Source organism: Tympanuchus pallidicinctus, unplaced genomic scaffold (assembly GCF_026119805.1).
Source record: "Tympanuchus pallidicinctus isolate F22 unplaced genomic scaffold, pur_lepc_1.0 scaffold2, whole genome shotgun sequence".
Taxonomy (NCBI): Eukaryota; Metazoa; Chordata; class Aves; order Galliformes; family Phasianidae; genus Tympanuchus; species Tympanuchus pallidicinctus.
In genome coordinates this window covers 34,111,839-34,128,925 of record NW_026294721.1, presented here as the reverse complement: position 1 = coordinate 34,128,925, position 17,087 = coordinate 34,111,839, and the positions used below count along the sequence as shown (strand labels likewise).

General features: G+C 39.2%; 1 protein-coding gene across 3 annotated transcripts in view; it reads left to right on the top strand.

Annotated features, from left to right (window-relative positions):
- Positions 1–17,087, top strand: part of LOC128080199 (bifunctional heparan sulfate N-deacetylase/N-sulfotransferase 4) — a 159,586-nt gene that overhangs the window by 84,476 nt on the left and 58,023 nt on the right. For all 3 annotated transcript variants that reach the window (XM_052682164.1, XM_052682163.1, XM_052682162.1), the window contains one exon: positions 14,990–15,077. In XM_052682164.1, the coding sequence (XP_052538124.1) occupies positions 14,990–15,077 (88 nt within the window). The remainder of the gene's footprint in view (positions 1–14,989; positions 15,078–17,087) is intronic.

The following is a 17,087-nucleotide window of genomic DNA, read 5'->3' as shown; positions in this document are numbered from 1 at the left end:
TTAGAAATTTTCAAAGATCTTGGCTGAGACAAGGATGTAACATTACTTTACATTCAAGCTACTTTTTTTCTCTCTGCCCAAGATTTCTTGAGGGTAAGGGAAAATTCCTTTCTTGTCTTTTGTGTATTGATTGTTGATATTAAAGTGCGATAAGCCCTAAGGAAAAAGGAAGTGTCTTTAGTAAAGAGAGTTTGTTACTGTTTTGCCATTACTGTTATGGTTTGCATTGTTAGGGCATGAGTGCACCCAGCCAGCCCCTGTATACTCCACAGGGCATTCTCCAAACTCAAACTCAAGCAAAAGCAAAAACTCAACATGTTCACATGAGGGTACAAGTTGATGGTGCTGATCAACTATCCTTTCACTACTCACCAGATTGGAGTAAAGTCACTTGAAACCATTTAACTGGCTAAATGTGTTGTGGGAAAATTCTTGGCTAAATCACGTACCTTCATAACTGCTTTTTTCATAACTTGCTTTTTCAGCTGTTGTACTGGACAATATTTTGTGTTACACCCGTGTCAAGCTTGTGAATGTGACAAGACTACAATTCACTGCGATACATACAGACACAAACGTGCATGTGTACATCTACACTACACAAGAAGTCAGGAAAAGGTTTGGCATAGAACAATTGAAATCAGTTTTCTAATCTTTTCTACCAGCAAACTGATTATAAAACAGCCGAATCCTCTTACACAGAAATACTCTCTTTTCACTCATTCGATGGCTGTTTGCTGATCCTAAAACCTCAAACCAAAAAGGCCTGAGCATGAAACACACTGAAAGAGGAGAGGAGCTGCAAAGGAGGGGGAATGTAGAGACTAAGGAAGAGCTTAAGCAAAAGGAAGATTTTCCACAATGGAAAATAACAACTATTTTTGTTCTCATCTTATAGTTGCAAATTCTTTTCAGAATTTGCGCGAGAATCTTGTCAAACAATCCTATTTGGGTAGCAGAGCATTAGCCAAATGAAACCTATCAGAACAATCCAGTATTTATGATTTCTAAGCAGCTACTCCCATATAAAATATAATTATGGCACTCCCCCACAGCTGTGAGACTAATAGTACCTCTCCAGAAATGACTGGAAATTTAGTGTAACGCCTATAATTAAAAGGCATATACTTTGCTGAATATATTTTTCACAGTTTAATGAACCTAAGTTACATGAAATCATATTTTACACTGCAAGTGCCTACACTGTTTTCAATGGGAATATTTAGAGAGAAAAATGCTACCTGTAATGACTAAGATTTAAAGTGGTAAGATTTAAAAGTTATCTGGCTCAGTAATGCTACTTTCAGCCTACCAGCTATGTGCATGAGAGCTTTAAAATAAGAATTTTTTTAAAGAAAACTAAAATCACAAAGAAAGAAAGAAAGAAACAATCTCCCTGTCTTTTCTGTGCATCTTTCATTTTCTAAAGTAATTTTATGGCGGTATTTAATATTCTGGTGAGCCTTCTTGACTGTTCCTGAGAGTAAGTTATTCACCATGAAGATTAACAGCTGATGTCCTCACTGATGTGAAAACAGAAGTATATGTATGTATACTGTAAGGTTTATGAAAGGATTCAGAAACTTCAGCAACACAGATTTTCAGTATATTATCACTGTCATCACACTTTGTGCTTGGAAGACATACTCTTCTTCTAAGGTGTGGTTTCAATCTTCCAGCCAAAATTATGAACTATAGAAGATTTATATACTATGAGAATAAGTTCTCATACAAATGAACAGTTGGTGAAAACAGTAAGAAATTTCAAAATTATTTTACCATTCAAATACAGACATCATCCAACGAGTAGTAAAAGATATCAGTAAACAACCTCTGATTAAAACATGCTTTCTGGAAATGTTTACTTCTCCTTACAAATAATTCATGTTGTGTACTAATGGCATAGCACACTATTCTTCCTGTGTAATTTAGAAAAGCAGGGATTGAAGAGCTCAAACAGAGAACAAGCATACCTCTCTAACAGGAAATATTTCAAAGATGCACAATGCTTGGGGAAATTCAACACATTCCAACAGCAAAAAAGGTTGCTTGTCAGAAGCAGTTTTAGGAGCCCTGGGGATAAGACATCCCTGTCAAGAATGATTTAGCAGTACCTAGAAAGGGATGAGCTCCATCAAACACTAGGAAAGTCATCCAAATCCTCTTTTACTCTCTGCTGGCTAAAATTCCATGCCAGACCTCCCACCAACAGCAGCTCCGTTTGCTTAGGGTCACCTCCAGAGCCCTGCAAGCCAGGCTGGTCCTCTCCCTAGCTCAGTGGCTGAGAATGTGCCAGTTTGATGGGCACCTATGAAAGGGTGAACTGGGAAGGCCAAAGGGGACTGTCCTGACATTCTAAATAACATAGGGAACAAGATCTCATCCATCAGTTTAGGTATCCACCTTCATCTGTCACAACCATTAGAAGCCTATACCTACCTGCTGCCAATGGATTTGTCTTTGGTTTTGCTGCCAGACTGAAGGACTCAGTTATCAGAAGTTTCCTTCCTCAGTAGTCACTAGAAGTGCTAAAATAATCCTTCATGCTCTGGGACAATATGCGTACTGCTTTAATACCTCAATAAAATGAGGTTTTCTTGCTGTTGTGCGTTTTTTTGTCCCCCTGTATCTCCAATCAAGTCAAATCTGGAAAACAAACAAACAAACAAAAAATAATAATAAAAAATAAAAATAAAAAAAACCTGCAGTACTTCAGTTCTAGGTACTTTAGCTCTAGGTACAATATTTTTTTTCTTTTTGAAAGAGCGTGATAATACTTTCTAACTGCACATCTATAACCCGACACATTTCCTCTGGCTATTAGTTTGTAGAGATTTGTTCTCCATTTTACCTAAAATTACTTGCTTTTATGATGAAGTAACCTACTGGTACATCTAAAATGGTTCATTTCAAACTTGTCAGCTACATTTGATGATCTGGCTTGAGTTTATTGGAGAATGTATTGGCCTTTGATATTACCATTTGAGAGAACTGAATAGAATAATAACATTATCAGAGTGTGAAAGGAAAAGGATTAGCAAACTTGCTATTGGCAATGCCATTTTGCTTTGAATCTTCCAGATTTTGTCATTGGACAATTTCCTATGCTGCCTGTAAGTACTGGGAAGGATAATAAAGCAATTTTAAGCAGGAGGATTTTCAGGCCTGGAGGGGTTTTGAAGTCATTTTCAAAAACAAAATAGGCTTTATTTTGCTGTAGGTTTGAAACCTGTAAGACATGGCAGAGATAGCATGTCCTTCATGAACTTTGGTCAAGGAAATTAGTGTGACAAAAAGCAAAAACATTGCCTTTTCAATTCCCCTTCCATTTTACAGAAACTTCCAATTCCAGCCAACAAACAGAATCAAACATTGAAGTGATCTCCCTAGATAAAGCAAGACAGCATCATGAAGAAGCTAGAGGGTGAATAAAGTTAAGCTCTGCTAGAGAAGTAGCAAACAGCCCAGAAGTATTATGAAGTAACATTTAATTCTAGTGATTTTCAAAGTACTCTGTGCCCATGAAGATTTCTCAAACTGCATTTTTCAGAGTAACCAATAAAGGCACAGAAGTCTCCGCAGCCCTTCTAGGGAAAGCTTGTTGAGGGGAGTCTCCACGTGAGACTGACTTTTGTTAAAGAGTGAAGAAAATCATTGTGTTGGCAGATTCATGTAAATCTACTACTTCATTGTAGGGACTCCAGTTCTAGCACAGTTACATTTTCTACATACTGCAGCCAGATGTGTAAACTGCAAACAACTGAAGATAAAAGAGGATCTATAAAACTAACATGTTGATTAACTACACAATGGGTTTTCCACAAAATAAAAGATCATTGGAAATAAATGCAAAGACTGTGACATACACATATTTCACTTGTAATACTGTCAAGAAACTTAAGAAATATTTAAAGACACATCTTCCCCAGTTTTAAGGTATTACTTACTTTGTCTAAGAAATATTCCAGAGAAAAGTTACAACTTTGCTGAAAGTGATGTTCTAACTTAGAGTGCAAGAAAGTACGACTTTTTCTACCCATTCAGGATCCATCTTTATAAGAAAGGGCGTAAGGAGGATCCGGGGAACTACAGGCCTGTTAGCCTGACCTCGGTGCCAGGGAAGGTTATGGAGCAGATTGTCTTGAGGGAGATCATGCGGCATGTGCAGGGTGACCGGGGGATCAGGCCTAGCCAGCATGGGTTCATGAAGGGCAGGTCCTGTTTGACCAACCTGATCTCCTTCTATGATCTAGTGACCCATCTGGTGGATGAGGGAAAGGCTGTTGATGTGGTCTACCTAGACTTCAGCAAAGCCTTTGACACTGTCTCCCACAGCATTCTCCTGCAGAAGCTGGCAGCCAGAGGCTTGGATGGATGCACTCTTGGCTGGGTAAGGAGCTGGTTGGAGGGCCGGGCACAGAGAGTGGTGGTGAATGGAGTCAAATCCAGCTGGCGACCGGTTGTGAGTGGTGTTCCCCAGGGGTCGGTGCTGGGGCCTGTCCTCTTCAATATCTTTATTGATGACCTCGATGAGGGCATCGAGTGCACCCTCAGTAAATTCGCAGATGACACCAAATTGGCTGGAAGTGTGGATCTGCCTGGGGGTAGCGAGGCCCTACAGAGGGATCTGGACAGGCTGGAGAGCTGGGCTGAAGCCAATAGGATGAGTTTCAACAAGGCCAAATGCCGGGTCCTGCACTTCGGCCACAACAACCCCAGGCGACGCTACAGGCTTGGGGCGGTGTGGCTGGAGGACTGAGTAGAGGAAATGGAGCTGGGGGTATTGATTGATGCTCGGCTGAACATGAGCCGACAGTGTGCCCAGGTGGCCAAGAAGGCCAATGGCATCCTGGCTTGCATCAGAAACAGTGTTGCAAGCAGGAGCAGAGAGGTGATTGTTCCCCTGTATTCAGCACTGGTGAGGCCGCACCTCGAGTACTGTGTCCAGTTTTGGGCCCCTCACTGCAAGAAAGATATTGAGGCCCTGGAACGTGTTCAAAGGAGGGCAACAAAGCTGGTGAGGGGTCTGGAACACAGGCCATATGAGGAGAGGCTGAAGGAGCTGGGAATGTTCAGCCTGGAGAAGAGGAGGCTCAGGGGAGACCTCATTGCTCTCTATAACTTCCTGAAGGGAGGCTGTAGTGAGCTGGGGGTCGGCCTCTTCTCTCGTGTCATTAGTGATAGGACCAGGGGGAATGGCTTCAAGCTACGGCAGGGGAGATTCAGGCTGGACATTAAGAAGTATTACTTTTCAGAAAGGGTGGTCAGGCACTGGAATGGATGCCCAGGGAGGTGGTGGAGTCACCGACCCTGGGGGTGTTCAAGGAAAGGCTGGATGTTGTGTTGAGGGACATGGTTTAGTAGGAGCTATTGGGAATAGGTGAACGGTTGGACTGGGTGATCTTCTAGGTCTTTTCCAACCTTGGTGATTCTATGATTCTATGATTCTACTCTATCTTTTTCTCCCCCAAGAACAACACAGTGAAATAGATGAGCTGGACTGAAAAGGACAATGTCTGCTGCCTGTCTTATTGCTCCCACCTATCTCCAATACTTCTGGGACTACCTCTGTGATTATGCAGTCCACAGGGATTCAGGGATCTGTAATTAGCAGAAATGCTGTGCCTGCCTGGCAGCAGCTCTCTGCTGAAGTTGATGCTCCTCAGTGTTCCATTGCCTTAGACTGGTTTCTGATTTTCAGAGAGAATGGCAATGGACCAACTTGCAAATGGAAAAGTATAAGAACCCACAGACACAGCTGGTATAGGTGCTAGTAGTAATGTGTAAGGACAGTAGAAGGGAGTGAATGATTTTAGATTTCACTCACCTACTTCGGTAGAGGTTGTAGGGGAAAACAGCAACTAACAATAAGAAATACAATGATATTGAAAAGCTTTGCATGCGGAGAGTGTGATTTTATAACTATCTTGTCACAGACAAAAAGCACCAAAAAGACTCAAGTTTTAGAAGACTGTGATTTATACAAATGGAGGCACCCTCTTAGAAGCCACTGCTTATATCCACCATCACACAAACGCCCATTCTAAAACCTGAAGGACAGACCAAATTTGAAAACACCACCTCTGTTCCAAGCTCGAGTATGACTGAATGTGTGCTTAAAAAACAAGACAAAACCAAACCTTAATTCCACTACAAAACAACTACATCGGCTAGGTTTTAAGCAGTAAATTCGAAGTACAAATTTTATTCAGGGTAGGTAGAAGTTCAGAATTTTGAGATAAAGGTCTGCAATGAGAATTTGAAAGAATTCGAGGTTACCAGAGTAAATGATTTCCGATGGCAGTAAAGGAGCAAAAGCCCAATCAGATCAAACCTCAGTAAATCCAAATCCATAAACTAAAGAAGACCGATAAGGTGGCCTCCATTAGTCTAGCTCTTACATAATTTAAAACTACTGAGTACACATCAAATAGTTTTTTGTTGCTGTATTTTTGCGCAAAGAAGCAATTCTCAATAATCAAGAAAAAAGTGAAAAAATATTCAACTGAAAGAAAGTGTAGTTATTAGTGTTACTCAGTCTTCACTGTATATTTGCATTGTTTGAAAGATGGGGAGACTGATTTTGTTTTATTTTATTTTATTTATTTATTTATTTGTATGGCATTAACCCTTCTTGAAGGAAAACTGTAAATCTCTGTGTTTTACTATTAGCCACATGCAGCTCAATGAGTGACATGGTACAGTCTGCTGCAGTACAGATTGCTGAATGTGAATATTTTAATTGCTACAGGCTGCATGCAACCCAATAGGAGGGACTTGCTCTGCAGCTGAACCAGTGCCAGGAGTCCACCTTGCCCCTATGGGCACAGGGAATGCCCACAGCTTGGCACAGGCTGGCTCTTCTCTTTCCATGATTTGTCAGTGGACCAGTTTAATATTTCTAAAAAATCCTTCAGCATCAGTAGTGATCAATATTGAAGACCCTCAGTGATTTCCCAAATGCCCATACATCTTTTCTGCAGACAACATTGACACAAAACAGCAATCAGTTGAAATAGGTAGCTATTTCAACCATACATCTGCAGGTTACTCCTGTACCCAATGCCTTTGGTCTTCCCCAGTCAAGTCCTGCTGGAGAATTGGAAAGGATTGCATTCCCCTGCTTTTCATTAATGCTTTTTGTTTTGAAATTCACACTTCACTCCCATTAGACTGTTCCCTCTTTGAGCTTTTTGTTGCTAGACCTTCTAAGTAACCAGACTATTGGCTGTGAATTCCCTTTCCTAGGGCAAAGAACTGAAGATACCTTGTCTATTTGCCTGTGTACACAGGTATGCATTTGGCCAAGGCTCTCTCAGTGTAAAATGTGTCACTGTGTCACATCATCGCTCCAGGAACACCACACCAAAAGCTGCTTTCTGAATTCTCAAACAATGCTATTAGACAGTTGTGAGTAGCTGGTGAATTTGCTGCAGTATCACCCCATTCATCTTATTCAGCTGAAAGCAGCTAAACCTTTACTGGAATGGATGCATTCCTCTGTGCTGAATTAAGTGCAATTAGACTTCTGACAGTCTTCTGACTTTAGGATGGGGTTGTGAAAGAATAGCAGAAACAGATCTGACAAGTTGGGCATTCCACTCACAAAGAAAAAAATAAATTCTTTTGTTTACAATAAACATATTACATATGAGTGCAAAACATGGCTTTTTTATTGCTTCAAAAAACCCGCATATCCTCCCAGACCTCACACTAAGACAGCTACTCATGGGAAATGCTGAACAGACTCAAGTAATAGCTCTATAATAAAAAAAATAGATTTGCAGACAGAGCTGGCTGTGTTCAGAGACCTTCCTATTAATTATTTATATAAAGCTACAGTTTAGCATAGTACTCCATAGAAATAAATCTGAAAAAAGGAAAGAAGTAAAGTCCTATCTCACAAAACTGTATTTGTGGCTGAAGTGTTGCTCATCTCCTTGGGTGTGGTGAGTGGTCTGCAGTCAGTACTTGGATTTGTATATTGCATTATGTGAAAAATGCCATAACAGAGAAAGAAAATCAGTGAGGTCAAGTGCTGCACATTGATCAGGCGTCTGGTTAACTTCTGTCCAAATCAGTTTTGGCATAAGGTAAATAGTATAAGTGATTTTAAAATCTCATTAAAGATTTGACTGACTTTATCACCTAAACTGCTTTTAAGATCTAGCAAGTCAACAATGTTAACTCTGTATAATCTCTCCTCTGTAGTATTAATGAATTTTCTATGAAAGTTCTGTTATAAAAATGGGAAGTGGGCTGAAATCTTCACCACACAGAAATCAATGACAGCTTCACAGGGGTTACAAATTCACCACTCTGTTGTCCTTGTAGAAGGATAGGTGCAGCAGATGAGATTCTACTCCTCACGGTAGAATTTTGCTGTTCTAAACAAAAGGTGAATCTGAGGAACCTAGAACCTAGAATCTTGGCCTTGCAAGTAAATCTGTTGGGCGATGTTAGGCTGCTCACGATTTCTTTCAAATTCAGTTTTCCTCTGAGAAACTAGCTACTTCATTCTAGCCCTATAATGCTTACAGGGATTAGCTATCTTCCAGTGCTATGAAGATTGCTTTGGCTTTGAAAATTGCCAAGACTAAAAGAGGTGGTATCAGATTTTTTCTTAGCACAGATTTTGGAGAGGAAACGAGAACAGGAAGAGGCAATCAAACATAACATCCTGATGACATCTGCTTGCAGTGGAAAGAAACGCTGCTCTGCTATTTTTTCGTACACATTTACAGCTGGAAATCAGGAGCAGAACTACTATTTTCTTATCCTCCATCTTTCCACAGACCACCAGCAAATTTCTGCACAGAACAGCTGGTAAATGAACCTCAGGCTATATAGCTGCAAAAGCATTAAAGACAGATGTTCAGAACAAAATAAAAACACTTCTTGGTATTAATAGCAAGTATTTATAACAGGAGCCTTAAGAAACTACCTTGAAGTGAAAAACACAGGGCAAAGTTTCACTAAACCTTAAAATAATTCAGGCTGGAAGAGATTTCTGGAGGTAATCGAGTGTCAGCCCCTGCTCAAAGCAGAGATAATGTCGAAGTTAGATCACTTTGCACAGGGTCTTGCCCATGCCTTACTTTTTGCATCTCAAAGGACAGATTCCTTAGCCTTTCTGGCCAACGTGACCCAAATAAAAGTCCTCTTTGCTAAGCAGTGTATATAAACATCATATAAAGGAAGATATTCTCCAAAAGAATATCTACACTTACATATTTGCTTATATTTTTTATCTTCAGTACATATAAATAAATAATAATACATATATAGGTAGCATATATACTTTTTTATGCCCACAAACACATTAAAGAGAGAAAAAACTGCAGCACTGGAACTTTAGGCTCTATTCCCAAATGAATTATGACTTTGAGTAATGGGAAGTTAGCCCATTTTTGACAAGATTCTTAGTCATAGCCCAGAGATGGTGATGGGGCTACATAACCTTGGCTGTAGGATGCCTGCAGTGGCACATCCTCCACATCAGAAATGCTTCCCAGTATGATTCAGCGGAAATAATATAACTCAAGATGACAGTAAGTTACAGACACATTGAAAAGCAAAAAATATCTACATTCCCCTCCTTCCTCTGATTTCCTTCCACACTGTACAAAAAACCGTGTCCTTTTTCATTCCTTCTCCACATAATGCAACCATGTGGACAGGCTTTGTAGTAATCTGGGACCAGGTTTCACTTTGCGCAGATCTAGTGAGTAAAGTGCCCCACACACTGGGGACTCTGGACAACTCGACCACAGAGATCCCTGCCATAGAGATGGGAATCTCTAGTTACTAAGTTCTTGAGCTTTTGTTAGTTTAAAAAATTCACATTGCTTCAGGAAAGCATCTGCAAAAGTAAGGAATTTTGGTTTGTCTTTGCAGAATCAATGTTTAGAGCTGTTATAAGGCATTTTTGAAAATTTTAGGTTTTGTCCTAAACAATGTCTGTTTCACAAAACATTAGGATTTTCTTCCAAAAACAAATTTTAACCAGTTTTCACCAGTTGTTCACACAGACACCAGTCCTTTCACGAATGCTCTTCACATCTCTGACACCACTACCTACGACATGAGCAGCTTCTCACACAAGAGGTACATGAATCAATCTAATTCTAGGTTAGGCTGCCGTTAGGATGGTAACCAGGTATCAAATGCACAACAAAGAATACAGGCTACATGTTAATTCCTTTAATTAATCTTTTTTGTTTTTTCATTTAACTAAAATTTCCGCAATGTATTTTCAAAGAAGGGGTTCACTTATCCCTTTCACTTGCATATGCACACACATACACACCGAGTTGCATATACCTCTCTCACTACAAACAGCCCCCAGCACTGATCACATTTGCTTCCCTTTCCATGAGAAGAAACATAAGATTAATTTTGTTGACTCACTTCACCCAGCATCTGCCCTCTGCATCCTATAAATCACCACCCATGCTAACAAGGACTCATGCTCTAGTAGCAGTATTGATCCACAAGGACCTCTGAGTTAGAAAGAAAACCTCTTTAATTATTTGGCCAACTTTAAGTGGGGTTTTTTTGTGCTTCGTTTTGTTGTTGCTTTTGCTTTTTATTCTTTTCTTTTCTTTTTCTGGATGGTGGGTGTTGATTACCACATCTTGGAAATGCTAGCCACCATGTTTTAGTGTTGTTGTCATTTAGCTTAGTTAGATTTGGAGTTTCAGACCCCTGAGAAATATCTTTTACCTCAATTTGGCCTACCCATGCTTGGCATCAAAATCAGAAAAAGTCATTCTTTTACTTTCTCTAAGGATTTGATAACCTCTTCGCTTTTCTTAGCCAGAGGTATTTTGACCTTTAATTAAAAGGAAAATTTGTTGTCTTCCATTCAGAAGGCAGCAAATAATGAACTCATTAAAATGAGGTTAGTGTTCAGGCCTCGGAGCAATAAGAGCTGAAGTCTCATTAGCAGCTAACAATCCAGAACATAGCACATAAATAAACCTAATATGGCAGAGCAAAATGCCTTGGTGCATTAAATTTGAGCAGAATCAAATGTTTACAGTCAGTGATGTCTGGGGCATGAAGTTTTAATGTACTTAATAAAGGAAAGCAAATTGCTTCCTATTAGCCATGAAATGTTACTGAAGAAATTGCCCCAAAAAGTTTATTATGTAAATGAAGGCTAGAGTTATAATTAACAAGGACATAGCAGAAAAATATCACTTCTGCACAATAGATGCACCGATTATGAAGGAAAAAACCACAGCAACTTCAAATCTACAAAAATTTATTACATGGATTAATGTGGAATACTGCTGAATATAAATGTAGCATAAAGAAGAAACCATCCAACATCTTGTGGATGTCACGGAGAGAAGCTTCATTGACAAAATAAAGAATCAATTAACAAAATGAAACTTACAAGTTTTGAGATATTCCTGGCAATTGGTTTTTGTACTTGAAAGAACAACCTGGAATCACTAAAAAAAAAAAAAACAGCTATTTGCTTAGGCTGACACTGAGATATGCCAGCTTGTCCATGTGCAGATGTGCTCCATGGTTCTTTTCTTGGAAAACAATAATTATCTAGTGCGGTTTACTTAACTGTTCAACAAAAAAGGAATGGTGAGCAAACAGCTTACAAACAGCCTTCTACTTACAACTCTTTTAAGACTCAGTAATTGAAGGAAAATGAATAATCCTACTGAAGCTGAAGGAAAGATGTACATTGGCAGATAGCATTTAAATACTATGGGCAGTGGAAATATATTAAAAAAAAAATAATAAAAAAAAAGGTTGTGGGTTGTGGGCAGTGCCTACAGTGCCTACCAGTCAAGCTTCCAAGTTTCTCTTTCAGTGATAGCATCAAGCCCTGAGGTTATGATACAAAGTCAGTGGGAGTGGCAACAGGGATGGGGACAGATGAGGCTCTGGGGAGTGAGGTCTGCCAAGGAGAGGCAGGGAGAGCACAGCAGGACCTGAGCAGAGTGTGAATAGCTGTATTCACACCTGGTGGCAGATATGATTTCCAGCTGTTAAAATTCAATAGTCCTTCCTCATCCTGTGAAATCCTTCCATGAGTATAATTAGAATAAAATAAATGCCTTCCACCTCTTTTGAAGGCTGTGAGCCCCAGAGAAACTTCTAGCACCAGATGGCAGGGACATGGAACTCCTCCAGGCTGCAACACCCAGAGGCCCGTGGACAGCAACCCCACTTGACAACAGCCTTCCTTGTTTCAGCACTAAAAGCAGGGGTTTAATCACTCACAAGATTGCAAATCATCAGCTCCTTTCTTGTCATGGTACTGTGCTACAGTCTGTACCCTGTACGATATAAAGGTCTTACTATTTACTCTGCAAAATTACTGGTGAGGGCAGTGTAGGTCATTAGAAATTTTGTTCAAATACATATTCTGTGAAAGTAGAGAAGGTAGACCCTAATCACCCAGGGAGATGTTTTGGAATCAGAAGATATTTCTCATCCTCTACAGAAAGTAAGCAGTGACAAAATGCATTAGGTTAACAGTATCCTCTTAGTATTAAAACAGAGTGAGGTCATGAAAATGAAATTTAGCACATATCATTTCAGTTAATATGCATATATGGAAATGGCAATAAAACCAAGTATTTGGGACCAAGACAAATCTAGTTTGAGTGACAGATTTGCCCTTTAGACAGAGAAAAATTCTTGACACACTGCAGGTTACAGGATTTACATCTTAATCCTCACTCTGAAATTTTAATGAGACCTTACTGGGATGTAAGGCTTCTGCCTATCTTCCAGTTCTGTGATCTTATTGAAACGTGAGTGTGAGGGAAATTAGAGAGAAAAAAAATTAAGTGATATAATGACAGCTCTTTTGCATACCTTCTTGCACTATATGCTAAGAAATAATTTCTCAAGGTGCTCTTCCCTCAAAGGAAAATTGAATTGATTTTTCTCAGCCCATCAGTCTTTCTCAACATATATAAAATACTCTACATAGCTTGGGAAGTTATATTCTAACATATAACAACTCAGATTCTCTGCTTATGACTTCAACAGAGTCAGTTTAGTGACTCTTTTTATCAACTGGGGATATTCCTCAATTTCCTAGAGATTAATAGCACTATTAGCTAAGGTTAAACATGCTGGTGAATATTTACATAGTATGTAGATAGAGCCCCAAAATATGTGAAATTGTCACAGAACTTAAATGATCAATTTATTAAATGTCCACCAGTATAAGCTGGAGACCTACATGTATCTCAATGCACAATGCTCAAGCACATGATTTACTGCAATGATTTCCATACTTATTTCCTTTAGCAACCTACCCACTAGGTGACTGCAATGGCTGATAACCACTGTTTAAGTCTTCTTTAACATTCAATCAATGTTTCTGTTGGAACAAAAGTAAAGTGAAGATGCACTTTCTGACAACTTTTTATATTACACTCCGAAGCAGCCTGGCACCTAAACAATGCCATTATTGTTAATGACTGTTAGCAAATGAAGCTTTAGGAAAGACTAGAGTTCCAGTGTCCATAGCCTCTAAATATATATTGTTGAGATCCATACCTTTAGAAAGTTAATGTTCTACCAAAATAGCTGACAGCAGTTGACATCTCCTAACCCACGCAACACAAAGGAGATATCAGAAATTGTGCCACCACAAATCTGTTTTGCTTGGCTCCCATCTGGATTAGGATTGCACAGGCCACCAATCTGCATTTCAGTTTCTTAAATCCATGATTCACCACTTATAACGGACTAATTACATTTTGGGCACAAATAGTTCTTTCCTTTTTTCTAATTTATACCAGCCAGTTGAACAAAATAGTGATCCTGTCTTCCTATAATGTAAAGTGAACTTCCTAATGAACATACGAAATGTAATCTTTTGAAATTAAAGGAAACATTAGCTGGACTTTGGGCTGCGTGTAAACCACTGTGTTCACTTTGTCTTTGAACTTTACTAGAACATGAACATTTGATCAATAGAAATGTTATTAGTAGATGATATGAAAAGTTCTAGAGAGCCACATAATGGAGACATGGAAAATTGATGAAAATAGAGTTTATAGCCCATTCAACAATGGCAAGACCAATAGGGAGGTAAATGCACTGTTCATCTCACATACGGAGCACATCCAGATTGTGAGCTGCTGATTCAAAGCAGAAATCTGCGCAGCAAGGACTATCTTTAGAAGCAGCGCAGAGTTGATGAGCCAACAATAGAGGTGGACAGCTCATGCAGACAGAACCATTATCTTTTTCTGTGTTTGCTGGGAACGTGCACATGAAAAAAATGCATATTAGATGGACAACCAGGACTACACCTATTCTGCAAGCAATATACTTGTCCTCTCTTTCATTTAGATTAGTCTTATCCTTTTCATAGAGAAGAGATAAAATAAAAATGAATTTGATTTTGGTCGAGAAAAATGGATGTTACTTCCACCATAGATCAAAATTTGACTTTCACAAATAATCCTGAATTAGGTAATTAAACACAATCAAACGTGTATCTGCAGGTAAGTAAACCCTAATGCCTCCACATCTGGATGGTAAGCAATATTTCTAACTTTGAAGTTTAAGCACATTTTATCAAGCCTCATTAATAACGCCAAATGTGAGTTGCTTAGTGATGTAGTGTACACTGACTCAATGACTGGATTCAAGTCCTGCAAGATCACTGCGAATAATATAGTATTTTTTATAGTATAGTATTAATATATTAATATATTAATACACTTAATAAGTCTATCATGTACTTCAGCACTTAGAATCTACTACTAGCATTGCTAGATCATCAAACTGACGGAGCAAATTAGGCTAACTGTAATAGTTTAAAAAGGAAAAAAAAGGGGGGAAAAAAAGAATAACCTCAAAATAAAATGTGAAATATTAAACAGGATCTTCTTTATTATATCTCCTCAGCTGGACATGATTTTTTTAAATGAGGAATTCAAAAATTAATACTCACTTTTCTAAATGCATGTTAATTTCTTATTTATTTCAGGCTTTACTAGAGACTCAAAATGTACTGCGCACTCAGGTTGCAAATTTTACCTTCAACCTTGGATTTTCAGGAAAATTTTACCACACAGGTAAGAAAGAACTTCATGTTCTCAGGTAGCTACAGATAAATAGGTGACAGGATTTTAAGCCCAGCTTTAGACATGCTTTTTTTAAATTAAAGCGCTTACTCAGTAGAGGAGTGGGAAATATATGCTCCACCATTTTAGATTCAGGGTCTCATTCTCTGTCCACTGGGGCAAGAATTGCCTATGGATAAAGTTATTAGCAATACATAGATGTCATTGGTGCTTTTCTGAAAGATGTATGATAGTAAACATTAGTGTTGTAAAAGGAGAAAAGGAGCTGCCAAGATCTCTGTAATTCTGCACAGTGCAAGAGAGCAGAGAAGAAATACTAAAGATTTACCAGTATGACAGATATGAAGAAACATACAAGACCAAATAAAAAAAAAACGTCTCATAACCTCTAAAGAGGCAGATGTATTTAAATGGGACATATAAGATTTTGTTATGACTAGAAGTTATTTATTTTAAGTGTCTGAAAACTGGGAGGGATGATGAAGGTAGAATCATACAGTTCAGAAGTACATTCTTTTTCCAAGAAAAGAGAAAACAAGATGAAAATAAATTTAATTGAAATCCTGTTACCTCTGTGCTCCATGCAGGAACAAGTTGTATACCCACACCATGCTTCCATGGAAGGTGCTTTTACATTTCCTTCTTTTTATGACTCCTCTCTCTCTTTTGGTCCACTTCCCTGCTGCACAATGTTCCCTTCCCACCTTTTTCTCCCTCCCTTCCCCTTTATCTTCTTCTCCCTAACATAAAAAGACATATTTAGAGACTCACTGCAACAGAGACATATACTGTCCTTCCTGTACTGCACCCTTCTCATCTTTCAAGACTCCAGAATGCCAATACATTCAGCCACATCTAACGCTTCTTGCCTGATGGCACTATGTAGGCTGGGAATCACTTAGAGGAGATGTGAAGGCATTGCAGCAGCAAAATGATGAGAGAACTTTAGAAGCAAGGAATGATACAGTCCTAGCTGCAACAGGTCACGAGGTAGCTGTGTAGTACAGCAGGAAGATGAAAATTCTCTGTCACAGTGTAAGTGCAGCAGTACTCTCCCTTTCATTGCCAGCATGTGAACATGATGCTAGCAAGCTCATCTACCTCTTATGTCTCTATTTCATCATCAATTAGAAGACTAAAAAGGACCCTGGGAGATAAGGGGATGAAAAATCATTTGAAAGATAAGTAGAGAGAAGGAAACCAAAATTATTCATGTTACTGTTGTTCTCAGGCACCACTGAAAGTCCAAGCTGTTTTCCCCTTGTGCGGACACATAATGCTAGGCAACTGCTGCCCAGGAAACCTTACAGACTAAAGAAATAAGCAGCAGAGTCTGAGAAAAATGAGATGTAGAGAGAGATGGAATTACTTGCCTGGAGTCATATAACAAGCCACTGGCAGATCTGTGATTAGTGAAGAACTTTGGAGACAAACCTTCAGTATTCTGCTCACTTCAGCTTGACCTGCCTGTATAGTTAGCTCTTCTGGAGATTAATTGGACATACACTTAATACAGCAAAATAAACAAAATAGCCCAAGGCTCTGAGCAGCTCTGAAGCAGGATGCTGCTCCATTGCAGTGAAGCTGGTATCAGGCATTTCGGTATCCACCACACAGAAAGAAAATTCAAGGAGGAGAAGAGGTAGAAAAGAAGATTACTTATTAGAAATATTATAAGATGAAGGCAGTGACTGGCAGAAAACATGAAGCTTTCCTACAAAATCACACCTAACCTGCCAAAGCACTTTTTCCGACAATCCCAATTGTCTCCATATGCTGTTACTATTTCTTAGTGAAGCCAGTTCCTACTAACCGACAGGTTTCATTGCCCAGCTGGTATAACACAGACCAATTTCTGATTCACTGCTGCTGCCACAGTGAGAGAATACAGGAGTATGTGCATGTTTGCTTGTCCTCCTAGGGATCCCAAGGCATACAAAAATAGCACTAAACTACTTAATGAGCTGAAGCATGCCATTGCCTCCATTAAGGGACGTGCTG